This window comes from Armigeres subalbatus, chromosome 2 (assembly GCF_024139115.2).
Source record: "Armigeres subalbatus isolate Guangzhou_Male chromosome 2, GZ_Asu_2, whole genome shotgun sequence".
Lineage (NCBI taxonomy): Eukaryota > Metazoa > Arthropoda > Insecta > Diptera > Culicidae > Armigeres > Armigeres subalbatus.
This window is the reverse complement of record NC_085140.1, coordinates 122,075,959-122,103,897: the sequence shown is the minus strand read 5'-3', so window position 1 is coordinate 122,103,897 and position 27,939 is coordinate 122,075,959. Positions and strand designations below refer to the sequence as shown.

At 40.2% G+C, this 27,939-nt stretch overlaps 2 protein-coding genes and 1 long non-coding RNA gene across 5 annotated transcripts in view; 1 reads left to right on the top strand and 2 right to left on the bottom strand.

Annotated features, from left to right (window-relative positions):
* Window positions 1-27,939, bottom strand: part of LOC134209207 (LIM domain-containing protein A-like) — a 167,624-nt gene that overhangs the window by 130,628 nt on the left and 9,057 nt on the right. The window lies entirely within an intron of this gene.
* LOC134215037 (uncharacterized) lies at window positions 2-6,238 on the bottom strand. Its single transcript, XM_062694296.1, has 3 exons — window positions 5,867-6,238; window positions 5,469-5,606; window positions 2-1,621 (listed from the first exon to the last, which is right to left on the bottom strand). Exons 1-3 carry the CDS (start codon window positions 6,209-6,211, stop codon window positions 473-475), a joined length of 1,632 nt encoding a protein of 543 aa, XP_062550280.1. The 5' UTR covers window positions 6,212-6,238; the 3' UTR covers window positions 2-472.
* LOC134215039 (uncharacterized) lies at window positions 5,428-27,878 on the top strand. Of its 3 annotated transcripts, XR_009980008.1 has the most exons (4): window positions 5,428-5,565; window positions 25,668-25,758; window positions 25,823-26,308; window positions 27,543-27,878. It is a non-coding gene; the product is annotated as an uncharacterized LOC134215039 (long non-coding RNA). The 3 variants fall into 3 exon arrangements; XR_009980007.1 differs by lacking the exon at window positions 27,543-27,878 and having other exon boundaries at window positions 25,823-26,944; XR_009980009.1 differs by lacking the exon at window positions 27,543-27,878 and having other exon boundaries at window positions 5,465-5,598; window positions 25,823-26,944.

Sequence of the window (27,939 nt, the reverse complement as noted above, 5' to 3'; positions counted from 1 at the left end):
TATAAGGACGCGGATCAGTAGGAAAATATTTAAAAAATACAAGCAACATTTTTTTTTCAGAAAACATTTTTTTCAGAACATTTTTTTTTATTTTGAATGTTATTTTTCATAACAATTAGGGTCTCGCCGACATTTCTCACCAACATGAACGCAGGTTCGTGGTTGCAAACAATCCCATTTGATTTTGCCGTGACAGCTGCTCGTGGTTGCAAACAAACCGAGTAAAAGTGTGAGTGAAACGTGCGTGTACGTACACGATCGCTGAAAGCCTAATTATCAGAACTAATCGTTTTCTATTTCAACAATGGTCAATTTAAAATGAACTTCCAGCATTTCAAACGTAGCATTACTACTGCAATCTTTAAAATATAGATAATTCGAACAGAAATGCAATGAATGCATTTCTTCTAGAAGAAAAAAAAAATTAAAAAAATTAAAGAATAAAACTAAGAAACAAGAAAAGCTCTAAACACTAATCAATGTCAGAACTGTTACTAAAACTGCTGGAATCTGATGTAACGAGTTGGTGGTGTTGTTGTTGTTGTTGTTGTTGTTCCAGATTCATACCGCTTTTAGAACTTCCAGCTTGAATATGGTCCTCAGATAAGTCTTGCTGCGGCGGAAACGCTTGGGCATTCGGATGTTGTTCCACATTATACGTAGTAGTTACTGGTGCTGTTAGGTTCGATGCAGTGTCTGGGCGTCTTTTTTTAACATGGGAAAACTTGGCCGGCCCTGAACGCAGTTGTTTTCGTTTTAGTTCAGTATTTTTTTGTCTAAGGAACTGACCAAATGCCACTTCAGTGTCTTCCGCGGAAAACTCGAAATCTGCACTTCTTAAGATGCGACTGACGAACAAGATCAAAGTAGGGAAGTCTTGTTTAAAACTTTTGTTCTTTACAACGGGAGCTTCTCCCTTCTTAGATCTTGTGTTCCCAAGCCATGAAAATGGGGTTAGAACGGACGGTTCGACGAGTTTGCGAATAAGATTCCGGAAAAATGACTTTCCTTCGCGCTTACCATTCAGTTTAAAAATTGTTTCGAAGAATCTGTATAGTTTGTCTGCATAATGCTGATTGTTTAGCTGTAGATCCAGCTCCTTTAGCTTATTTTCAGTGGAAATTGGTAATAGCTGCTCAAACTCAGAAAAGTCCTCAAATTTCTTTTGTTCACCTTCCGAAATTTTGGAAGGTTTTTTCGTCTCAAACAGTCGGTTGACGTTTGCCATGAACTCTACAACCTTTTCCAGCATCGCCTCCATTCGACTGACACGAGTTTGTAAATCCTGAAGTATGACCATAACTGATTTGTCTTCTGGTACGATGTGTAGGAGAGGACTTTCTTCGGCTTGAACAGTTTGCGTTGCCAGCGTTTCAGAGGATTGACTAAGTACAGCTTCTATAATCGTATTTGGATGATTGAAAGCGGCGACACTGGGATTTATATCCATTGGAGCTGCGAAGTTTTGAGGTGTAGACTCTCCTGGATTAGTTCTAGATGTTGAAGCAACGTTTACTTCTTCGGTAGGTGCTGTAACTATTTCCAAGCACTGTCCATCATACATTTGAAGGAACTGCTTGCCATCACCAGAATGAATGATAAACTGTGCTGTGTTGCTTAGCTGAAATAAAGAAAACCCAGAATCAGCCACCAAAAAGTATGTATTTTTAAATTGAACCAAGATTTTCAAATTTGAGAATTTAAAAACAATCTTAAAAATATATTAAAATATATTGAGATTCTATGTTTTTTCCATACGAAATCTGGTATCGAAACAAAGTTTAAAAACCTGAACGCCCAAAAATCTTAAAATCTTAAAATCTTAAAATCTTAAAATCTTAAAATCTTAAAATCTTAAAATCTTAAAATCTTAAAATCTTAAAATCTTAAAATCTTAAAATCTTAAAATCTTAAAATCCTAAAATCTAAAAATCTAAAAATCTAAAAATCTTAAAATCTAAAAATCTTAAAACCTTAAAATTTTAAAATCTTAAGATCTTAAAATCTTAAAATCTTAAAATCTTAAAATCTTAAAATCTTAAAATCTTAAAATCTTAAAATCTTAAAATCTTAAAATCTTAAAATCTTAAAATCTTAAAATCTTAAAATCTTAAAATCTTAAAATCTTAAAATCTTAAAATCTTAAAATCTTAAAATCTTAAAATCTTAAAATCTTAAAATCTTAAAATCTTAAAATCTTAAAATCTTAAAATCTTAAAATCTTAAAATCTTAAAATCTTAAAATCTTAAAATCTTAAAATCTTAAAATCTTAAAATCTTAAAATCTTAAAATCTTAAAATCTTAAATCTTAAAATCTTAAAATCTTAAAATTCAAAAATCTTAAAATCTTAAAATCTTAAAAATCTTAAAATCTCAAAATCTGAAAATCTTAAAATCTGAAAAGCTTAAAAGCTTAAAATCCTAAAATCTAAAAATCTGAAAAACGCAAAATCTTAAAACCATAAAATCTTAAAATCCTCAAATCTTAAAGGCTAAAAAACTTAAAATCTCAAAATCTTAAAATCTTAAAATCTTAAAATTAAAATCTTAAAATCTTAAAATCTTAAAATCTTAAAATCTTAAAATCTTAAAATCTTAAAATCTTAAAATCTTAAAATCTTAAAATCTTAAAATTCAAAATCTTAAAATCTTAAAATCTTAAAATCTTAAAATCTTAAAATCTTAAAATCTTAAAATCTTAAAATCTTAAAATCTTAAAATTCAAAATTAAAATCTTAAAATCTTAAAATCTTAAAATCTTAAAATCTTAAAATCTTAAAATTCAAAATCTTAAAATCTTAAAATCTTAAAATCTTAAAATCTTAAAATCTTAAAATCTTAAAATCTTAAAATCTTAAAATTCTTAAAATCTTAAAATCTTAAAATCTTAAAATTCAAAATCTTAAAATTCAAAATCTTAAAATCTTAAAAATCTTAAAATCTTAAAATCTTAAAATCTTAAAATCTTAAAATCTTAAAATTCAAAATCTTAAAATCTTAAAATCTTAAAATTCAAAATCTTAAAATCTTAAAATCTTAAAATCTTAAAATCTTAAAATCTTAAAATCTTAAAATCTTAAAATCTAAAATCTTAAAATCTTAAAATCTTAAAATCTTAAAATCTTAAAATCTTAAAATCTTAAAATCTTAAAATCTTAAAATCTTAAAATCTTAAAATCTTAAAATCTTAAAAATCTTAAAATCTTAAAATCTTAAAATCTTAAAATCTTAAAATCTTAAAATCTTAAAATCTTAAAAATCTTAAAATCTTAAAATCTTAAAATCTTAAAATCTTAAAATCTTAAAAATCTTAAAATTCTAAAATCTAAAAATCTAAAATCTTAAAATCTTAAAAATCTTAAAATCTTAAAATCTTAAAATCTTAAAATTCAAATCTTAAAATCTTAAAATCTTAAAATCTTAAAATCTTAAAATCTTAAAATCTTAAAATCTTAAAAATCTTAAAATCTTAAAATCTTAAAATCTTAAAAATCTTAAAATCTTAAAATCTTAAAATCTTAAAATCTTAAAATCTTAAAATCTTAAAATCTTAAAATCTTAAAATCTTAAAATCTTAAAATCTTAAAATCTTAAAAATCTTAAAATCTTAAAATCTTAAAATCTTAAAATCTTAAAATCTTAAAATCTTAAAATCTTAAAATCTTAAAATCTTAAAATCTTAAAATCTTAAAATCTTAAAATCTTAAAATCTTAAAATCTTAAAATCTTAAAATCTTAAAATCTTAAAATCTTAAAATCTTAAAATCTTAAAATCTTAAAATCTTAAAATCTTAAAATCTTAAAATCTTAAAATCTAAAAATCTAAAAATCTAAAAATCTTAAAATCTTAAAATCTTAAAATTTTAAAATCTTAAAATTTTAAAATCTTAAAATCTTAAAATCTTAAAATCTTAAAATCTTAAAATCTTAAAATCTTAAAATCTTAAAATCTTAAAATCTTAAAATCTTAAAATCTTAAAATCTTAAAATCTTAAAATCTTAAAATCTTAAAATCTTAAAATCTTAAAATCTTAAAATGCATATATAATAGATATGGATCCATACATAAATTAAATTATTGTTCACTTTTTCACAGATTTTATTAGTAGTTTGCGTGGAGTGGAGTATGCGCTTATATAAATCGTGAGTTGATAGTTCTATAGATTTCTGCAAAAAAAAATGTGAATTTTTAGTAGTGTAGGCAAAAACGTGCCTAAGAAAGTTTTCCAGGTCGCATGCACTCCAGCAGCAAAGAAGATTCCGAGCGCCAGTAGGGACCAATAGACGTAAGCGTAAAGCTACCGTCAAACGCAAGCTATAAAAAGAAAATGCGCGTGTATGTTATTAGAAATGAACTGCACCAGCTAAAAAGCTCTGTAAGTTGCTTTCATTTAATGTCTATGCTTGCGATAACTTATGAGAGTGACTAATTTAGCAAAACCGATTGGTAAGGGTAAAATCAGCAGTGATTCAAATCGTTCGGGGCTGTCAGTTTGAATATGCATCTGAAACATTCATTTTCCCAGCAGCTGTTCTAGATTCATTTTTTATACCAGTCTAATGTCAAAAAAATAAAACTGGTATAACGCTCCGTTCTATTTTCTGCAGATTTGAACCACGATTGAATCACGAGATTCAAATATTTTCCAATTGTTTTGGTGTATGAATGCGTCATTTTATCTACGGATCAATCCACTTTGCAATTACGGCGCCTTTCTTGGCGCCAACATGATGATTTCATTTAATTGAAAATTTGAAAAACATGAATAGAACACTGCTGGGGAAACCAGCGAGTTTGTTCTATTTGGCTCCAGATTCAAACTAGAATAGTGGTCGAAAATTTGGAATGAAACTGAATCACTCCTGATTTCACATTTCACTGTTAGCAAGTTTACAATAGTAAATAATTATACATAAATATTGTAACACTGGAGTCGATTTTCACGGTTTTCATTAATTATGTGTGGCTTGAAAAAAATCGCTTGAACGCAATCTGTGTAAAAAAACAACCGCCTAAAAAATGACTTCCGTGTACATTTGTTATGAAACATTTGGTTGAATCTTGCTTGTTCGAATTGTCAAAAAAAATTGTAAATCCATCGAGAAACGGCTGAGATATTAATGATCAAAGACTGTCATATTTTCGGTACTCATACGGTACTCATTTCAAGATTCTTGTACCATGGTACTTATACCACCAGTGTGTCATTAGTATAATAGTAAAATTTGGGTAAATCGTAAAAAATAATTTAGCGTGCATCTCATGAGAAGATATCGCCACCCTTAGTAATATGTAGTTTTTGAACGACCCAGAAGTATCGAACGATAAAACGTCAGTTCAAGACTGAAATTATTCTTATGTTCTATTTACATTAGTATTTATTTGATAAATAAGTTGAAATTCGCAGTTCGTCGCAGTTACGTCAACAAAAATTAAAAGTGTTAAAAATTTAAAAAAATGGAATACCTGAGTTCCTTCTGTAACTGGGGGACATGCTGTGATGGTTGCACTCGTTTCAGCAACAGGATCGGGCAACGTCGCAGCAGCCGGGAGAACTTGGCAGGTTATTTGTGGCTCCGGTTGCATTGTCTGTCCGGTATTATCCTACAATATGAATAGATTAATAGGATAATGGTATAATGAGTCAAATATTACATGGCGGAGGTGATACTTGAATGAACTTTCGGTAGTATTCTAATCGAATAACTTAATTTTATTTAATTAGATGATGAGAATACTATTGGATACTAATATGGTGTTTAGTGCTATTCAAAAATATCCAGTTATAGACCAGAAACGAAAATAAAGGAGATCTTTGATATATGGGGGTAGGCTAGTGAAAAGTCAGTTAGAATGTTACTCACCTTTTTCAGCAATTGATAAGTTTTTGCCATGAACTTTTCCTTTTTCTTTCCCGGATTGTTGCGAGTTCCCCTACTGAGATGAACGGCATCCTCCGAATCCGTAACAGCCTCCAGTCGACGCATCACATCCTCCGCTACAGCATAACTTACTCCTTGGCCCACGATCTTACATTTTTGAATTTTCCAGCTGTCCACATCTGGTTCGGAGGCCACGTCTTTCGATAATGAAATTAAGTGTTTTGGGGGCCAATATACGTGGTCTCGTTTTGCCCACTTAGCGGGAACCACCGTCATACACGGTTTTGAATTTTTATTTTTTCGCGTTTGCACTATGACAAATGCCATTTTTGAAACACAAACCGTACTGCACTCGCGAACTTGTCTAGTCGAATATAATTACTGGAATGGTGGCTGATATTGTCTGAGACAATGAAGGATGAAATCAGTTTCCCACACGTTGCAAAACGATTTATTATGGCGCATATCTGCGACGTCATTGCTTCACGTTTTCAACACCAGTGTAACACAGAAATAAAACGTAAAAACTTGGAAAAGTTTCATTACAGTAACATTAGGAGTTTCACACATTTTGCAAAACGATTTATTATGGCACATATTTGCGACGTCATTGCTATACGTTTTTAACGCAAGAGTGTCACATAAATGAAACGTAAAAACTTGAAAATGTTTCATTACAGTAACATTAAAGTGTGCAACATCATCGTTTCACATTTTCCAGCTGAAACTGTATCGTAACGTTGCCTAAATTTGATTTTTTTTTCTTGCACCATTTTGAGTGCAGATATGCTTATGAAACATAACAAAGACTTGATTCGAACAATAACTTCGTAAACATTATAATTTAACGATTTTAATAAAAAAACATGAACCATGTTTGCAACGTTTATTTGAGTATCTATGCAACTGTTGAAATTGAAGAAATATAGTCAATCGAAATGTACACTACCGTCTAAAATTATTTTGATAATAATTTCTACAACTATTAGGAAAAAATCATTACATATCAAAATTATTGTATTTACCTATCGCATTAACAGCAAAGATATAAAATCCATAATAACACTCAGATTGAATGGTGAAAGGAACATGAATCATTTATTAAATTTTTCCAGCACAACACTATATTATTTTAATGCATTTTTCCCTTTCTCGTATACAAAGTATACGTAATAAGCGTATGCGGTATTTCGAAAAATTTCGTTTCAGGTGGTTCGAAACAAAATTCCGCGGAATTTGAGCATGGCGAAATCTGATTTCTTGATTTAGTTTCGTTTCGTAAAATTACAAAAATTTCGCTAGAAAAAACTAGCTTTCAACGAATTTAACGGAATTTCGAAACAAATTTAAATTTATACCGTACTACCTCGTACGGTCGTGTATTAAACATTTTTTTGGCTGCGCCGCTGAACTAAATCATAATGCTGTTTTCAAAACTTTATGTTATACAAATTTTGCCATTAACGCTCACTACATAATCCCATTCTGAGTCGACAAATACGTATTTAGTTTTCTTCTATAAAACGTCTTCCAAGGCAAACCCGTGCACTATGGTTAATTCTTATACAAATGGGTGGCCAAAATATTTTTTCAATGAAAACTGTTTCTATGCAACATATTTTATGTGCATGAATATTTAAGAACCTGTTTATAACCCTTTAAGGGCCATCGTTTACCCTTCAAAAAATGTCATCCGAGAAAAATTTTTTTTTTAACTTTTTTTCGGTATTTTTTTTTCAATTCAGCATACATAAAATAGCAAACAACTATATTTCTTGTAATAATGTTGTTCATTTTCTAATCATATCAAGGTATAGAGAAAAAAAACCACAATTTTCAAGAAAACTTTGATTTCAGCGTTCTCGCAAACGCGCAAATATGCGCAAGCAAATCACTCACTAGAAGGTGGTACTAGGGTTATATTTCAATCCCCCATTTACAGATCAGGGGACATTTGAGGACATTAGGTTTGCGGGACCATTTTATAGCAAAGAATTATGACAATTAAAGTTTTTCTTCTACAAATTTTTAATATTAGACTTCGCGTGCAAAACAAACCAATCTAACGGAAAGCTAAAGTTTTAAGCTTTGAAATGGTATATAAAACATTATATTTGGAGAAAAAATGACTTCATAAAATACAAATCAAAGTTAGTAATGATTTTTTATTTTTATCAGCTTTTTTCACTTCACCAGCCCATATCTTTTGACTGAATAAACATAGCGCTTCAATATTTTCCGATTCTCTTATCTAGAGTATATATTTTCATATGATATATAAATTAGACAAATTGGAGATAGTAAATTTTCCGATTAATGGCCACCCTTTTCCCCATAGTGCCGTGGCGCGGATTCCTGACCCATGTGAAGTCTTTTTAAGGTAGCCTCACACCTCGGGAATTTGGTCCGCGGATTTTTTCCCCATGTATTTTTACATATGGGATGTTTTCGGGACTTGAGCACGGAAAATCAAAATCCCGGCCCCATTTAAAATGCACGGGGACCAAAATCCGGCGGAAAATTTTCCCGAGGTGTGAGGTAGCCTTTAGAGCGCCTCTTTGTTATTAAAGGCCGATTTCTTCACTTCCGCTTAGGCCTTCGAGCCTCCTGTAAAAAGATTGAAATTGGAAGGAAATGATAGCCTTTCACAACTGTTTGTATAAGAAAAGAAAAATTATTTCTTCATTCCTGGCAAACACCTGCCCCAAAAAACTTTGCGATATATAAATGAGTATACCACTAGATAAAAAATAAAATCTGCATTCATTTCCTGGTTCTGAGTTAGCTTAATACTATAAAATCAAGCTGATAAGACAATATGAAGTATGCTTCAGCATAATTACGTAATTCTTAAGTGAAATAATGTAAAACCAATTAAATAAAATTTACGCGGAAAAAAAATTTCGTTTCGTAAAACTTCGAATTAAATGGACCTCGATTTCATATCGTTTCGAAGTCTCAAAAGTCAATTTATATTTCGTTTAGATTCGTTTCGAATCAACATAGACGTTTTAAATTTCGTTTCGTTAGGAAAAAGTGTGTTATGGCATACCCTAAGGGCTATATGATCGTTTCCAAAAATGAACGAATTGAGGTGATGATGTCTGTATGTGTGTGTGTGTGTTTTTCTTCCTGAGCAATGGAGGGGGAATCTGCTCAACAGATATCCTGGGTTGTCCAGGAAGTGCGGGGTTAGGGAACACGTCCAACAGCAACCGAGGGAGGCACAACTACATCCCCGACCTGCTAAACTGTTTCCATTGCCGCCAAGCCCATAGTCCCTTCGATACAACCAGAAAGTAATGCTTCAAAGGGGGCCAGTGCACAACGCACCCTCGAGGTTAGCTGCGTGTCCTTGCAGCACCGAACATCGTGACTCGCTTTTTTAGAATAACACCATGGTATCGTGCCAGCGCATTTCCGGCTTTCCAGGTAGCCTTACCATGCCCTTTGTCCTCGGAAGGTGGGAAGGGTCGACTTCGCGCCTGCTTCCCTCTGCACGACTGGTATCAAGAACGATAATGCCGCGTGCACCCCAAATTGACCTCTCTGCGACAGGGTCTATTCGCCAACACACAGAGGGACTTGCCGACGCGGTGCCTACGCCTGCCCCAGCCTTGCCAGCTTGCCAGCCTTTCCTTGATAGAAATTTTGAGCTTGGTTGAGTTGGAAACCTGAATTACCAAAATTAAACACCGCATTAATTGCAAAGCTATTTTTAAAGTACGGAATGTCCAGAACCGCTGGTTGACCATTAAGGTTTACATTTTGATTGAGTATAATCGCGAATACGAAGGTAATGCCTATACTCACTCTTATGGCAAAAACTCTTTGCTATCTGTCAGACTGTGCGTGAAATATGGCCGCCAATCACCCAGGGATGCCAGATCCAATTTCTAAAAGTCTGTATCAATCTCAGCAAAATGTCTGTATTTGTCTGTATGGAGTTTAGAAGGTACAGGAATTGTAAAATTAATAAAAAAATATGCGCTTTTGACAACGTAGAATTTCGAGGTTTCAATAATCAAAAAGTCGGTGTAAGACTTAGTCGAGCCCAAGTACGAGATACTGAAGACAAGTAAGGTTGCTGTTGAGATTGAAATACGTATTCATGAAGTTACTGTAAAGCTACAATCAAGTGGTGAAAATCACCCCCCTGGCGTCCTATACTATCACAAGGGGTTTGACAATAGCCACCATGTCCACGGACGGTAGCTCATTACCGTCCGTTGTTATTATACGAAAATAAACATCATGTGTTTTGTTTACTATTTGTTTTGGTTAAATCTGAAAATTGTTTTCAAAATAATTTGCAAGATTTACATCATTGACCATGGGAATTATGTTATTTGATGATAAAATATAATAAACTTACGAATTGGAAGGAATCTACAAGTGAAATCAAACGCTACACGAAATCATATTTTGTAACTTGTTCTCCCGCTCCGAATCAAACAAAAGATATTATTATTGTTTATACTGTGACGAGCATCACAGTTGAAATGGTCCGGGGATGCAAATCGAACAACATTCATTAGTGAAAATGAAATGAAATAAATGGTGTGCTGAAAGATGTTTTAGGATTATATTTACATGCCCATAATAACTGGTATTATTTTTGACCAAATTGAAAAAGTGTAGCCAACAATATTTTGGATAAAATCCAGTTGCTTGTAAAGGCACGATTCGGGAGAAGTACTTTTCAAAATGTATGCTGGACATATTCATGAAGATGTTCGCTACGCTGAGAAGCTTCTCTTGCCACGGGGCTGGTGAAAATAAATTAAATAAAACTATCTCGTCTTATGACAAGTGAAAATATTCCACTAAAGGCTCTGAATAATGTTCTTATCAATATGTATGTTGTTACATTAGCATAAATTAATTATTTAAGTAATTTTCTAAAAATTGGGAAGTTGGGAAGTCCAAAAGAGTTCTGTTCGGAGGAGAGGCACAGAAGTAATAACCCGCATAATTGTGAACCATAAATCACCCATCTATCAGATCATTCATGACGATAAATAACGTTATTTCTACTATAATGGTGGCTATGTATAAGTATGATAAACTAACCTCACCATAAATGGTTCTCACAGTATGTTATATTGTGTTTGACAAATCAACAATTTGGGTAATGGGCGGTTAAGTATAATTACCATACAAAAGAGGTCATTTTTCAGTACATTTTTTTCGATACACAACATGTGATATAGTGTAGGTATAATCCTTGTTTTTATATAAAACAGTATGAGATGAAATGTGGATACAGTAGAATGATACATCAAAAAATCGTGGGACCTTATCCCTTATCTTTAGTTGCTAGGAACATACATAGGCAGTTTTCTCGCCCTTTTGAATTAAAATACGACAAATATATCACATTATAGTGTTTTTAATTAAGTATAAATCATGGTATTCTACATGCTTTTCTTTTTAAATAAATTCGACGTTCAATAGTCTATGGGGACCGAAAATTGAAGAGCTGTTTGACATGGCGGAAGCCGTGGCCGTTTTCTCGGTGCACTTGTCCATCTCCTTCAACAGCGCTGCTCGTCGTCCAGTGCCACTGCGACCCAGGATCTTCTTGCCAGCATCGTCCCTCCACAGCTGCACAATCTGCTTCACCCTTGTGGCATGGCTTCGCTCAGTGTTCTACTGCTCCTCCTAAGACAAATGTGCCTTATGTGCTTATGCTGGAATTCCTGGAAAATCGTCTTTTTCGACGTGATGGGTAATCTGTAATAAGGAAACGTACGAGGAAAATAAATATTCTTATTATAGATTGGCACGGCAAATGCTGGGTAAAGCGTACCATTGGTACTTCGCGTACCTGAAGGAATAAAATAGACCCCATCTCGCGGTCCTTAGCCTCTTACCCAGCAACTCCTATCCCTACCTCCCCGCGGTGCTGGCCGGGATACGAGCAACCTTAGGGAAGATCGGGTAACCAACCCCGGTGGGAACTATGGTCGTATGCTGACAGGGAAGGGGGTTGCTCTCTCGGAGGTGCAAATCTTATTGAGCGTCTGTTCTCCATGTCAGGATCGGCTCACAACAGCGTCTGTTCTCCATGTTAGGGGCGGCTGATCATCGTCCGAGTGCCAGCGAGGGACTCTAAGTGAAACTGTGCACCATGGTCCACCGGAAATAAGGAGGAATGGTCCTCCGGAAATTTAGGGGTTTGGTGTCAGGCCCTGCAAAGCCAGCCTTTAAAAAATCATAAGCAACGAACAATCAATCAAGAAGTACGGACCGGAACCATCGGCGAAGACCACTGCGACGAAAGGGACTAGCGATTGGAAACTCGGTTCGTGGAACTGCAAATCTCTCAACTTCATCAGGAGCACGCATACTCGCCGATGTGCCTGGCGACCGTGGATTCGGCATCGTAGCGCTGCAGGAGGTTTGTTGGAAGGGATCAATGGTGCGAACGTTTAGAGGTAATCATACCATCTACCAGAGCTGCGGTAACACACACGAGCTGGGAACAGCTTTCATAGTGATGGGCGATATGCAAGGCGCGTGATCGGGTGGTGGCCGATCAATGAAAGAATGTGCAGGTTGAGGATCAAAGGCCGGTTCTTCAACTTCAGCATAATCAACGTCCATAGCCCACACTCCGGAAGCACTGATGATGATAAGGACGCATTCTACGCGCAGCTGGAACGTGAGTACGACAGCTGCCCAAGACACGACGTCAAAATCATCATAGGAGATTTGAACGCTCAGGTTGGCCAAGAGGAGGAGTTTAGACCGACCATTGGAAAGTTCAGCGCTCACCGGCTGACGAACGAAAACGGCCTACGACTAATTGATTTCGCCGCCTCCAAGAATATGGCCATTCGTAGCACCTACTTCCAACACAGCCTCCCGTATCGGTACACCTGGAGATCACCACTGCAGACAGAATCACCACGTTCTGATTGATGGACGGCACTTCTCCGACATTATCGACGTCAGGACATATCGTGGCGCTAACATCGACTCTGACCACTATCTGGTGATGGTTAAACTGCGCCCAAAACTATCCGTCATCAACAATGTTCGGTACCGACGACCGCCGCGGTACGACCTAGAGCGACTGAAGCAACCTGATGTCGCCACTGCATACGCGCAGCATCTCGAGGCAGCGTTGCCGGAAGAGGGTGAGCTCGATGGGGCCCCTCTTGAGGACTGCTGGAGTACAGTTAAAGCAGCCATTAACGACGCAGCGGAGAACAACGTCGGGTATATGGGCCGAAGTCGACGGAACGATTGGTTCGACGAAGAGTGCAGACAGATTCTGGAGGAGAAGGACGCAGCGCGGGCGGTTGCGCTGCAGCAAGGTACCCGGCAGAACGTGGAACGTTATAGACGGAAGCGGAGACAGCAGACCCGCCTTTTTCAGGAGAAGAAACGCCGCCTGGAAGAAGCGGAGTGCGAGGAGATGGAACAGCTGTGCCGTTCTCAAGATACACGCAAGTTCTATCAGAAGCTCAACGCATCCCGCAAAGGCTTCGTGCCGCGAGCCGAAATGTGCCGGGATAAGGATACATCTTGACGGACGAACGATGTGGTGATCGAAAGGTGGAAGCAGCACTACGAGGAACATCTGAATGGCGCTGAGAGTACAGGCAGTGAAAGTCAAGGCAAGCGGGAGGAGATGACTACGTCAGTTCAGCGGACGATGGAAGCCAAACAGCCCCCACCTTGAGGGAAGTTAAGGATGCCATCCAACAGCTAAAGACCAATAAAGCAGCTCTGGTAAGGATGGTATCGGAGTTGAGCTCATCAAGATGGGCCCAGAAAAAGTAGCCACTTGCCTGCACAAACTGATAGTCAGAATCTGGGAAACTGAACATCTACCGGAGAAGTGGAAGGAGGGGGTTATATGTCCCATCTACAGGAAAGGCGACAAGCTGGAGTGTGAGAACTTTCGAGCGATCACCATCCTTAATGCCGCCTCCAAAGTGATATCCCAGATCATCTTTCGACGTCTGTCACCATTAGTGAATGAGTTCGTGGGAAGTTATCAAGCCGGCTTCGTTGACGGCCGCTCGACAACGGACCAGATCTTTACTGTACGGCAAATCCTTCAAAAATGCCGAATACCAGGTCCCAACGCACCATCTGTTCGTTGATTTCAAGGCGGCATACGACAGTATAGACCGCGTAGAGCTATGGATAATTATGGACGAGAACAGCTTCCCTGGGAAGCTTACCAGAATGATCAAAGCAACGGTGGATGGTGTGCAAAACTGTGTTAAGATTTCGGGCGAACCCTCCAGTTCGTTCGAATCGCGCCGAGGACTAAGACAAGGTGATGAACCTTCGTGCCTGTTGTTCAACATTGCGCTAGAAGCTAGAAGCGGAGAGCCGGGTGTAACAGTCGGGGTACGATTTTCAACAAATTCAGTCAATTTATTTGTTTCGCGGATGACATGGACATTGTCGGCCGAACATTTGCAAAAGGTGGCAGAACTGTACACCCGCCTGAAACGTGAAGCAACAAAAGTTGGACTGGTGGTGAATGCGTCAAAGACAAAGTACATGCTTGTGGGCGGAACCGAGCGCGACAGGGGCCCGCCTGGGGAAGCAGTGTTACGATAGACGGGGATACCTTCGAGGTGGTCGAGGAATTCGTCTACCTCGGATCCCTGCTAACGGCTGACAACAACGTTAGCCGTGAAATACGAAGGCGCATCATCAGTGGAAGTCGGGCCTACTACGGGCTCCAGAAGAAACTGCGGTCGAAAAAGATTCGCCACCGCACCAAATGTGTCATGTACAAGACGTTAATAAGACCGGTAGTCCTCTAGGGACATGAAACATGGACAATGCTCGAGAGGACTTGCAAGCACTCTGAGTATTCGAGAGACGGGTGCTTAGGACCATCTTTGGCGGTGTGCAAGAAGACGGTGTGTGGCGGCGAAGAATGAACCATGAGCTCGCCCAACTCTACGGCGAACCCAGTATCCAGAAGGTAGCTAAAGCCGGAAGGGTACGATGGGCAGGACATGTTGCAAGAATGCCGGACGGCAACTCCTGCAAAGATGGTGTTCGCTTCCGATCCGGCAGGTACGAGACGGCGTGGAGCGCAGCAGCGAGATGGAGCAGACCAGGTGCAGAACGACTTGGCGAGCGTGGGGCGTATCCGAGGATGGAGAGATGCGGCCTCGAACCGTGCATTGTGGCGTCAAATTGTTGATTCAGTGTTATCTGTTTAGATGTTAACTAAATAAATGAAAATGAATGAATAGATATGAATATATGTAAAAATATTTACCTATAAACATAGTTGACGCCTCTGAAATTCTCCCTTCCTTCGAATTGCTGTAAACTGAGGAATAACATAAGGATTAATTTATTCATTTGCCAATTTAATTATTTGTACTTACTTTTTAATGATGCAACAAATAAAGAATATATTGAAAATAAAAAGTGCTAGATGGAGAGAAACAACACATTGCATCTAAATAAAATATGACAGTCACACGGAAAAAAAAAATCCTTTTATCGTGAGATACGCACACTTATTGCAGAAGTAGAACACTTACCATATTTTTATCATTGAACCATATGGTGCACATGTTTGTGTAGAATTCAAACGAAAAAATGTTTAATTTAGAGTATACATGATTATATCATACCAATATTCAGTATTGTTATTATATTTGTTGACGGTCTATAACAATTGATTATCATTTTCTTCCTAAAGAAAATCAAATTTAGATTGAAAGATATTGTAAAGAAACAGTATATGGTAAAATTATTGCATAGGGTGTCGTCGATTAAAACTGTTGTATAATATTTGTTCTAGATAAATATACAATCTTATTTTATGTAGATTATTACGTAAAAAGTAACCATATTGCTTAATTCATATGAATAATAACAACAGTAGAGTAGATGGTTTTTATTTATGCGGGAAATCCGTTTAAAAACCCGAAGAACGGAAGGCTATTGGGTTTACAAACGGAAAACCTTTGGTCTTTCAAACTATTTTGGCTTCTAATGAGCCAAACACAATGGATACGTTTGCGTGCGTTTTGACAGTTTTCCCATGGGAAATATGTCAAAACGCACGCAAACGTATCCATTGTATTTGGCCCATAAGGCTTTGGTCCAATTCGCGAATTAAAATCAAATTAAACTTAAAAATGACAGTTCAATAATTTTCAAATAACCCTGCTTGCAGAGCAAGATTACTTTTGACACATGTTGAATCATTTTTGATAGATGTTTTGTTGGTCTTGCTGGGCAGCACCAGTCATTCTTATGACCGGGGGACAGAGCCGTAGCGTGGACTCCCAGCGCCCTTGGCGAAACCTTTATTAGGCGCCCCTCACTCTTGCAGATGTTCGAAACAAAAAGCGTGCTAAGAGCAGGGAGAATAAAAATTAACTTTTTTTGCGGGGAGGATTTAATGAATTTTTACTAGGGGAACTGTTCCGATCTCCATCTCACTGTACATATATCGATCTCATCGCTAAACAAAGAAATACGGGACCAAATTCGTCGCTTCTTTTTGTCAACATGCGTGCTCACTGCTGAAAAAAATCACAAAAATAATAATCAAACCAAATTCCTTTCCATTGCTTTGTTTTTTATGGGATGGAAATAGGAGCTATGAGATGAACTAGCAAACCGTTCCCCTATATGAATTCCTAAAGCCTCTATAACCGGCATATGTTCCAATAGGTAGAAAGTAGGGGTTATCAAAAGACCAGAACATTTCTAGAAATCCCCTGAAGTTTCACGATTTTCGTCATTTCTCGTTTATTAACATTTATTTCAATGCATTGCAGCAATTTCCGAAAAAAAAGTGCAAAAAAATATATTTTATATTTTGTAAATATATAAAAATTTAATTTTGAATAGGGTCTAACGAGGCCTCAATCTGCGTCGAATGCAACTCGGATAATGCTACAAAAAAGTTTGTGTCACATTTCTTGTACACATACACACACATACATACAAACATACGCACATACAGGCATCATGGGGGCAGCAGGGACTTTGTCCAAGGGCTTGACGACCCCTCCCCATGGCCACTGCGAGTTAGGGGGCCTGTCTAGGATGTGGTGGGGTTTGACAGTGGGCTCTGTTGATCCTCTATAAAAAGCTGCATGTGTCTGCAAGCAGGCCCTATCACAGCGACCGTGCGCCGCTCAAAGCACACAAGCCCAAGAGGAGTGCCAACCGGCACATCAGGATTCATACCAGTAAGATCCTGATTATGGTATACTGGTCACGGCAAACGACATTGGGCGATTCTCGGTTTATGGATAGGACTAGGCGTATATGGGCTGACAGTCGAGCTATTCTGTTTCCTGAGTAAAAAAGAGTGACATCTTCTTGAAATGGCAAGCAGGCTAATGGTTCGTCTGCCTCCGTCCCGATAAACAACCTGGCAGGCCTCCGGTAACGCTCAAAACCTGTCACCTATACCGGTGGGTAGTAGGTTCAGATGCACCATTCCTGATTTACACCGATCCGGCTCTGAACACGGTGTTATAAGGCACCGGAGTCAACCCTTGCATGGACCTCACTGTTTACAAAGGCACCCATGGGATCATAAGAGGCGACTATCTACAACAGGTAGAGATAACGGCCCGGAGGGGACCCTTTTAAAATGGAAACAAATTCTACAAACAACGAAGGAGCAGGCGGGGCGAATGTTTTCGCAAAGAGTGGGAAGCTGCAGCGATCTCCAGTGATGTCGCAGGCAGCAGTAGCGAGTACCAGTAGTACGGCCAAGACTGCTGAGTACCAGGCAGGCCAACAGGAGCTAGGATCCGGGAATAGGGTGTCCACCCAAAAATCGGAAAGTAGTGCTACTCAGGAGGAGCTACAATTCGGGAGGTCCAACCTGATGGAGGTGCGGAAGCGAGTCAACGAGCTTTATGACTTCGTGAAGGACAAGCACAATGTTCACACGAAGATCAAGCTTCTAGTGACAAGCATTAAGTCCGCCGTTAAAGCAGCCGAACACGAACAGATCGCGCTGAAAAAGAAAGCCGAAGCAGCTGAAAAGGTGCTGAAAGATGCGGCGGAGCATACAGCAGTTGAGACACAGCAGGCACCCAAAAGTCCCCGAACCACTCGCACGGAAAAACGAGGAAGGGATTCGCCTGGAGAGCAGGAAGGCACGAAAAAGCAACGGAACGTGCAAGACTTTGCCAGCGTTCTGAAGGAACGTGTCAAGGATGGTGAGTGGCAGACCGTGGAAAACCAGCGGGAGAAGAGGAAGCAGCAGAAGGAGAATGTGGAAAAGAGGAAGGAACAGAAGAAACAAGAAAAACGTCGTTCTCCTCGGGAGAGAGTTAAAGGTGATGCCCTGATCGTAGAAGCGAGCGATAAAACGTCGTACGCAGCGATCCTGAAGAAAGTGAGAGAGGACCCGGAGCTAAAAGACTTGGGTGAGAAAGTGGTGAGAACTAGGCGTACCCAGAAGGGGAGTTGCTGTTCGTGCTGAAGAAGGATCCCACGATCAAGAGCTCGGCCTTCCGGGAGCTCATTGCCAATTCATTGGGCAGTGACGGTAACGTAAGAGCTCTAACGCAGGAAGCAGTGGTCGAGTGCAGAGACCTGGACGAGATCACGACGGAAGACGAACTGAGGGATGCACTGGTCTCACAATGCAAGCTGGGGAAGTGCAAATGACGGTTCGACTGAGGAGAGCGTACGGTGGCACACAAGTAGCAGCGATACGACTACCAGCAGAGGCTGCCAACCAAATGGTGGAGGCGGGCAAGGTAAAAGTAGGATGGTCGGTGTGCCCGTTGAGATTCGCCCCACGAGTCACCAAGCAGATGGAGCGATGCTTCAAATGCATGGCGTTTGGCCACCAGGCGCGAAACTGCAAAGGCCCGGATAGATCCGGTCTATGTAGGAAATGTGGTGAAGAAGGACACGTTGCTAGGGACTGCACGAAGCAACCAAGATGCCTGCTCTGCAAACCGGAGGACGGAAACGACCATACGACGGGTGGCTTCCAATGCCCTGCATACAAGAAGGCGATGGCGGGCCGGGATTAATGGAGATCATCCAGTTGAATCTCAATCATTGCGACACCGCACAGCAACTGTTGTGGCAGTCGACAACAGAAGCAATGTGTGACGTGGCAATTATTGCTGAACCGTATCGGATCCCTCCTGACAACGGCAACTGGGTGGCGGATTCATCGGGGATTGCAGCTATCCAAGTGATGGGCAAATTCCCTATTCATGAAGTGGTAGACAGCTCAAGCGAAGGTTTCGTTATCTCCAAAATCAACGGGATCTTCGTGTGTAGCTGCTACGCACCTCCAAGATGGACTTTGGAGCAGTATAACCGGATGCTGAACTCACTCACGGAGAAGCTGATCGGCCGAAAACCGGTTATCATAGGAGGCGACTTCAACGCTTGGGCAGTGGAGTGGGGAAGCAGGCTGACTAACCCCAGAGGTTACAGTTTGCTGGAGTCGTTGGCAAAGCTGGACGTCAGGCTGTGCAACGAAGGTACCGTTAGTACATTTCGCAGAGATGGCAGGGAGTCCATCATCGACGTCACGTTCTGCAGTCCGTCGCTGGTGAGGAACATGAACTGGAGAGTTAGTGAGGACTATACACATAGTGATCATCAGGCGATCCGGTATTGTGTTGGAACACGAATGCCGACGGTACGGCGAGAGATTAGGAATAGCGGGCGAAAATGGAAGGCGAAGGACTTCGACAAAGATCTTTTTATCGAAGCACTCCGAGCGGACAGCGGCGCTACAAATCTAGATGCAGACGAGCTGACAGAAACTCTTGCGAGGGCATGCGATGCGACGATGCCAAGGAGACTGGAGCCAAGGAAAAGCCGGCGGCTAAATTACTGGTGGAACGATACTCTTGCTAGCCTTCGTGCTGCGTGTCTCAGAGCCAGAAGACACTTTCAGAGAGCAAGGTCTGAAACAGTCAGAGAGGAGCGTAAGATAATCTTCCGTGAAGCTAGATCGGCCTTCAAACGGGAGATTAAAGTCAGCCAATCCAACTGCTTCAAGGAGTTGTGCCGAGAAGCTGACGCTGATCCTTGGGGCAACGCTTATCGGGTCGTAACAGCGAGGATCAGGGGTCCAGCGACGCCAGCGGAAATGTGTCCGGACAAGCTGAAGATCATCGTTGATGGTCTCTTCCCGCAGCATGATTCTACGATGTGGCCACCTACACCGTACGTAGATGAAGACGGAGTAACCATTGCAGGTATGCAAGTCTCCAACGACGAGCTGTCATCAGTGGCGAAAGGTCTGAAGATGAAGAAAGCTCCGGGTCCGGATGGAATTCCAAACGTGGCTCTAAAACTGCGATACTGGCGTTTCCAGATTTGTTCATGATGGTGCTGCAGAAATGCCTAGCAGATGGTAACTTTCCGGATAGGTGGAAGATCCAGAAATTAGTGCTGCTGCCGAAACCAGGAAACCGCCGGGGAATCCAGCATCGTATAGGCCCATATGCCTGCTGGATACACTGGGGAAGCTTCTGGAAAGGATTATCCTTAATCGGCTGACGCAGTTCACTGAAGGCGAGACCGGCTTATCGGAAATGCAGTTCGGATTCCGAAAAGGCAGATCGACGGTGGACGCAATCAGGACGGTCATTGAAGTTTCAGAGAAAGCGGCCAAGAAGAAGAGGCGCGGCAATCGATTCTGCGCTGTAGTAACGATTGACGTCAAAAACGCTTTTAACAGTGCCAGCTGGGAGGCTATCGCCGCAGCGCTGCACGGTATGCGGGTTCCTGACTACTTGTGTAGAATCATTGAAAGTTACTTCCAGAACCGGATCCTGGTTTACGAAACGAATTCGGGGCAGAAGTCGATTAGGGTTACCGCAGGTGTTCCGCAAGGTTCCATTCTAGGCCCGACGCTGTGGAACATTATGTATAACGGAGTTCTAAAACTGAAGTTGCCCAAAGGCGTGAAGATTTTCGGATTCGCGGATGATGTCGTTCTAACGATAACCGGAGAGTCGCTGGAAGAGGTAGAAATGCTGGTGGCGGAGACGACCGACGCAGTTGAAAACTGGATGAATGGAGTCAAACTGCAGCTTGCTCACCACAAAACAGAAGTGATGCTGGTTAGCAACTGCCGCGAGATCCAGCGGATCCAGCTTACCATAGGAGGGCACAACATACCGTCCGTGCGGGCTTTGAGGCATCTAGGAGTGATGATCGACGACCGGTTGAATTTCAACACCCATGTAGACTATTCCTGCGAAAAGGCATCTAAAATGGTCAGTGCGTTTGCAAGGATCATGCCGAACGTGGGTGGTCTTAAAAGCAGCAGTAGGCGTCTTCTGGCAGCAGTAGCATCCTCGATACTGAGGTACGGAGCTCCAGCCTGGGGAGCTGCGCTCAAGACGAAACGTAACCGCAGAAAGTTGAACAGCGTGTTTCGCCTAATGGCCGTTCGAGTCGCGAGTGCGTACCGAACCATTTCCTCGGAGGCAGTTTGCGTTATCGCATTCCAATCTGCATAACCCTAGCAGAGGATATCGAGTGTTACCAACAGAGATACCAGAAATGTGAGTAAGACGGTGAGACTGGACTCTATCGTGAAGTGACAGCAGGAGTGGGACAATGCGAATAAAAGAAGGTGGACCCATCGGCTCATCCCCAATGTGTCGACGTGGGTGTATAGGGAGCATGGAGAGGTGAACTTTACCTCACACAGTTCCTTTCCGGACATGGCTGTTTCCGTCACTATCTGCATCGGTGTGGCCATGCGTCATCGCCATCCTGCCCGGCGTGTATCAACATAGAGGAGACTCCAGAACACGTGGTATTCGATTGCCCAAGGTTTGCGGAAGTACGTAGAGGAATGCCTGCCCTACGGGCGGACAACATCGCAGAGCGAATGTGTCGCGATGAGGGTACGTGGAATGCAGTAAGCAGAGTCGTGACGCAAATACTGTCAGAGCTGCAGCGTCAATGGAGAAGGGACCAGCAAATAAGCGTCGGTTTGGAGCGAAATCCAGCACAGTGAGCAGTGTTTGGTTTCGGGTCGTCAGGGCGCCAGCGAACCGGAAGTCTTCTGCCAACCGGAATCGTCGGACCGACCTCGGCACTCGAATCGCCACCCAGCTGAAGAATGAAGAAGGAAGTGCTTCGGGTATGTAGGGCACCGCCAGTGCGGACGTCATCCATCACCGGAACTGTCGGACCACCTCTGCAAGACGAAGTCGGCGCGAAAGCGTTCCCTGCGATTGCCGCCGGTAGTCGGGGGCACCATCAGTGCGGAAGCTTCCTTCACCGGAACTGGCGGACCACCCTCGATGCCGGGGGAAGTCAGGAGGATTCGAGTGAGGAAGTTTGTGGCAGGACCGCCGAGGGATCGAGATAACGTAGCAGTGGATCTCAGCAAGCCGTCGGCGAACTAGCCTAAGCTAGGGGCCGGAATTTTAGAAGAAGTGCGTGAGCACAGCCCACGAAGTAGTCGCAGCTTCACGTGGTCCCGGGGGGATCGAGGCAAGGAGGATAAGGGACCCTGTTTTATTCGGGAGGCACATTTTTAGCAGGTCGGGAGGAGCCCATCCCTGTTCGCCTTCGAGCATAGTGTGGATGCTCAAGGTGTCTGTCGCGCAGATTTTTGATGGCCTTTAACCCTTGTGAAAAAAAAAAAAAAAAAAAACATACAGGCATCATTCTTTTATGGAGTCGATTGGATGACCTTCCCCACGCTTATCCGGACCTCACTAATCCGACGGCTCGTTAGTCCGGATCTCGCTAGTTCGGAAATTTCCGGATTAAAAAGTATCAACACCCATTTAAACACATTATGCTGTCAGTTTTCAAATTTGTGTTGTGATTTTGTTTTGGTTCGTTTGTATGGATTTAACAGTCGGATTAACGAAAGAAACCTCGATAGTCCGGCCATACATTTGTCGGATCAGCGGGGGTATACTATATTTAAAATACTCTTCCCCGTTAAAAGCTTTACCAGTTTATAAAGATTACGCTGCACGCTGAATCTAATGCGATCGCATAGTTTATCTGCGTAAAATGAGCGAATTTATCTCAAATTCACACAAGTTTCTTATCAGTACTTCCGTATAACTATAATTAGATAAAGTTTTGGATTTTTTAATCGGTAACAAAAACTATATGAATTTGATTTACGCTTTTTTTAGTCTACTCTGTGTTTCGCCTTTGGCTAACTGAAGTCCTCATCTAGGGCTCCTACCCTAGAAGCTTGTTTAATGCGCATTTCCTCTTCCACTTTCTTTTCCATCACGTAAATCATGCAAAAGACATTCCTAAAATAGGCGTTCTAATACCTTGAAACGTTATGACCCCGGGAGTTCTTGCTGTCCCAGAAAGGGTCTGACCAACGGCAACTTCCGGGGTGGGCCCAAAAAGTCTCTTTTGGGGCGTGCGAGCGTGGGGAGATTTCGAATGGTGAGGAATCTAAATAGAACTTTATTCATTACACTTTACCTTTATGGTTTATTCAGCGGTATGGGCGGCGATGAGATACAGTGGCAATGGCTTGGTCGGTTAGCGGTGGCACTATCGCAGATGGCGTTAGGCACTGGCGCGTCGTGTAGCCGGATGGTCGTCGAATGAGACCGACGATTTTATGGCCGGGGTAAACTACAGAATTGCCATCCGTTGACGGAAGCCGATAACACGGCGTGAGTTAGCACGATGCGTGAGAAAAGTTGGGACGAACAATAGCTGTTGTTGTCAGGACGCCGTATGACAAAATGGCGTTCGTGGCGTGGTACCGCCCGTCGCGTCGGTTCGGACGAGAAAATACCTCCAGGAATACGTAGAAATTTGGCACCTCTGAGTAGGATGTTAGCCTCGGTGGTTCTCACTTGGCAGGTCTTGCTAAGCTCAGGGACGATCGGCTTGTACACTACGCACCTACGTAGCTGGATTCCCACTTAGTTCGTTCCCTAACGTCACACTATCAGACTGACTAGTTGGGCTGATTTACCACACTTATTTCCAGTTGCCGAGTTTCACGAGGAATGAAAAAAACTTCAAAGATGCGAATTGGCTGTAGGTTCTTAGCATCTCGTACCTCGACGTATTCATTTGCCACCCTCTTTGCCAAAATTCACCGTTTCTATTCATCGGCCACCTGTTTTGAAATGACGATTAGACACTAAAATTATTTCCCTCCATTCCAACACAATACACAAAGTGTTACCATTCGGTAATAACCTTATTATGGATGTAGTCCGCGAGAGAATCGTGAATAATTTGCTATCACTTTCCATAGCGGCATTCTGGATTTCGGCGCCCCCCTAAGGCCTGGCGCCCTTGGCGGGGGCCAACCCTGCCAACCACACGCTACGGCGCTGCCGGGGGATTTCATAATTTCCGAACTAGCACTTTAAAGTTTAATTTGATTTTAATTCGCGAATCGGACCAAAGCCTAAACGGAACTCTTCTTGCCAGTACCATTTGCGCTTTCGAACCAAATCCTTTTGGTTTCCGAACATAATCCTTTTAGGCTTTGCAATCCCAAATATAATCCGTTGTACAGAGACAGAAAAAAAATATTCAGAACTCTAGATGGCTCCCACGGAATTCCAAAAGTATTCCTTTTGAAAGTCTAAAAGGAATCCGGATGAAAATTTAGTCCAAAATGATTTCGTTCAGAAGCCCAACAAGGCTCCGTTCGGAGACCCAAAAGAATTCTATTTTGGAAGTCCAAGAGAATTTTGTTGCAAAATATAATAGAATTGCTCCCAGAACCCCAAATAATTTCGCTCGGAAACCCACAGAAAGGACTTATTTTGAGATTTTTTTGTTTTCTGAACGGATTTCTTTTTGGGCTTTTGGAAGTCTTCAGGGTTTTCGAATCGATTTCTTTTGCGCTTCCGAACAAAATTCTTTTAGGGCTTCGATAGGAAATCCCATAAGTACTCTAATCGGAATCCCTTATCCAGAAGCAGGAAAAGATTCCATTCACAAGCATAGAACGCTCCGATCGAAAGTCCAAAAGTATTTCTTTCGAAAGTCCAAAAGGATTCCGTTCGAAAGACCAATATTATTCCGTTCGGAAGAATGATTTTGTTCTGAATCCCATCAGAATTCCGTTTGAAAGTCCAAAAAGATTTCTTTGCAAAGCCCAGAGTGATTCCTTTCGAAAGCCCAACAGAATTTCGTTCATAAGCTCCAAGGGATTCCTTAAGAAACCTCAGTTGACATAATTTTGCACGAAAATCCGTAAGAACAGATATCTTTTGAGTACACTAACGGAATGCTTTTGTGCTTCCGAATGGATTAATTTTGGGTTTCTAAATGGAATCTTTTTAGGGCTTCGAATAGAATAAAAAAATATTTCTGTTTGGAATTTTAAAAGGATTCTGTGTGAAATCCCGAATCCTGTTCAAAAGCCTAAAAGGCCGCTCACGGAATTCCAAAATGATACCGTTTACCTTATAGAATATCGTACGAAATCCCCATAACGATTTTATTTGAAAACCCAAAAAACAAGGATTCTGTTTAGAAGTTCATAGTTTTTGAAAACCGAATGTCTGTAAAAGTCTGTAACTTTAATCAAAAGTCTGTATAATGTCTGTAATCTGTATGATGTCTGTATGCAAGTCCAAATGTCTGTATAAATACAGACATGTCTGTATGTCTGGCATCCCTGCAATCACCCCTTCTTGTTCCTCCGGTTCCTCCACAGTAAAATCCCATAAGGAACTGTCAGACTGTGCGTGATGAATTTACCTTTGTAGTCGCGAATTGTCATTATATCATACAATATGTCCTTGTCTTTGTTAAAAATGAGTAAAACTGAATAAGTTTGTATCGTTCACAGAAAATGCCATGTGTGGGTCATGGAGAAAGTGACCATCAATGTTACTGGAGATTCTTTCAGCAATTACGTCATCGGTTAAAAGAAATAATAGGTAATTTTTGTGAAATCTCTCTTATGTGCATTCATAAATACAAATATTCACTCTTACTCAACAGTTGCCGTAATAAGACACGAGTTTCCTGTGACTCGCACGCCCTGTCGCTTGTAGACGCCCTGTAAGCACAAACCTTTTATTACTACTCTTAGAATTTCTTCGAAATCGGACAACCTAAAACCAACCTCAAGAATAGCGTGAATAGCTGAATAGCTGCAATACCACAATGGCTTCAATCATCTAATATACCGGCCAAACTGATTGTTATTCAAAATCCAAGGTATGATTTACAACTCTGATTTGGTAATATGCGGGAGAAGAATACGTTCCAGGAAAAAGAAACTGTGCTGGCGCTTACATGGAATCATACTTCTCCGTCATCAATCTTTCACCTATGCGAGTACTACTGGGCCAAGTAGGGTCAAGGACCCAAGATGTTGAAAAACCTTTGGAAGATTTACTGTCGTCTACATTGGTATTTACCCAATTCAACGTTTAGGATTCTATGGGTAGCAACGATAACTACATGTAATTTCAAGAACTTCAGGTAATTTTAGCAATATTAGGTTTACTTACTGATCATATAATGCAAACAAGTTTACTGCATATAAACCGTTTGGAATTAATCACAACATACACAACCAATCTGCTGCAAATAGATACATGCAGAAAAATCTATAGAACTTGGAATACTCACAAAAATGTAGAAGGTGTCTTCATTTTAAAATGTCGTTTCTGAAAATTGACAGATTTTGGGTTGCGCCGAAATTCATATACATATTTTGAATCGTCGATATTTTCATAATATTAATCGTAATGGAATTTGATTGGCTATTTGAGCTTTGACTCGGATATCCCAAATAGATTCACTTGATGACTATACGATGTGTTAAACCATATTGTGTTTAAGAAAGTTACCCAATTACATAGGGAATATTGACAACGATCTGTTATTTAGAAATAATTATATCTGAGATAAATTTTTAAATCCGTCCATACTTTTTCAGCTGGTAGTGTACTCGGATTTTTCCATTGTCGCCATATTATATAAGCTTTTATGCTAGAACATGAAAATTTATTTATTCAATTTCGAGTATCTCAACACAATTTTAATGAATATGATGCTATTATGACACAACTTTTACCCGTAAACAATCATTAAACTTATTTTGCGTCATATTGATATAGTTTCACTTTTGCTTTTCATTTTGATAGCCAAAAATACCAATTTTATTAAAGAATTTTCGAAGCGCGTTGACTTTTTACGAAGTAGAATCTAATGGTTCACCATAAATATGAAAGCGTTTACAAAATTACGTTTCTATTCATTTGTTGCTCAACTAAATTTCTATATGATAGTGGGTCCTTTAGAAAAAAAATAAAGATGCTCAAATGTTGAATGACGTCTATCAAGATGAAAATTTGATTTCGCTTTTGTTTTCATTTAATTACCAAAAATCAACAGTTGACATATGTATCGAAAATGAGTTTTTATGTATCGAGCGATAATAACATTAAAGTAACATTGCATCATCGTTTCTATCATGTTATTAAGACATTGATTTTACTGTTTCAGATCACTGTTATGAAACAAATAACCTGATACGCGTTTGTTGTATTAAACTGTATTGCAATTCTATCGTAACTACATGTTGCAAATAGGCTCCACCTCTTGCGCTTTTTCAGTTGCTATGTAGTAATTTTATAATATTATAATATTACATAATCTGAATTTTTTTTTCCTAATTTGTTGCATGGGCATCTATTTATCGACTTCAAAGCCGCATATGATACCATCGATCGGGACCAGCTATGGCAGCTAATGCACGAAAACGGATTTCCGGATAAACTGATACGGTTGATCAAGGTGATGTGCGTAGTTCGAGTTTCAGGGGCATTCTCGAGTCCCTTCGAAACGCGTAGAGGGTTGCGGCAAGGTGATGGTCTTTCGTGTCTGCTATTCAACATCGCATTGGAGGGAGTAATACGAAGGGCAGGGATTGACACGAGAGGTACGATTTTCACGAAGTTCGTCCAGTTATTTGGTTTCGCCGACGACATTGATATCATGGCACGTAACTTTGAGAGGATGGAGGAAGCCTACATCAGACTGAAAAGCGAAGCTAAACGGATTGGACTAGTCATCAACACGTCAAAGACGAAGTACATGATAGGAAG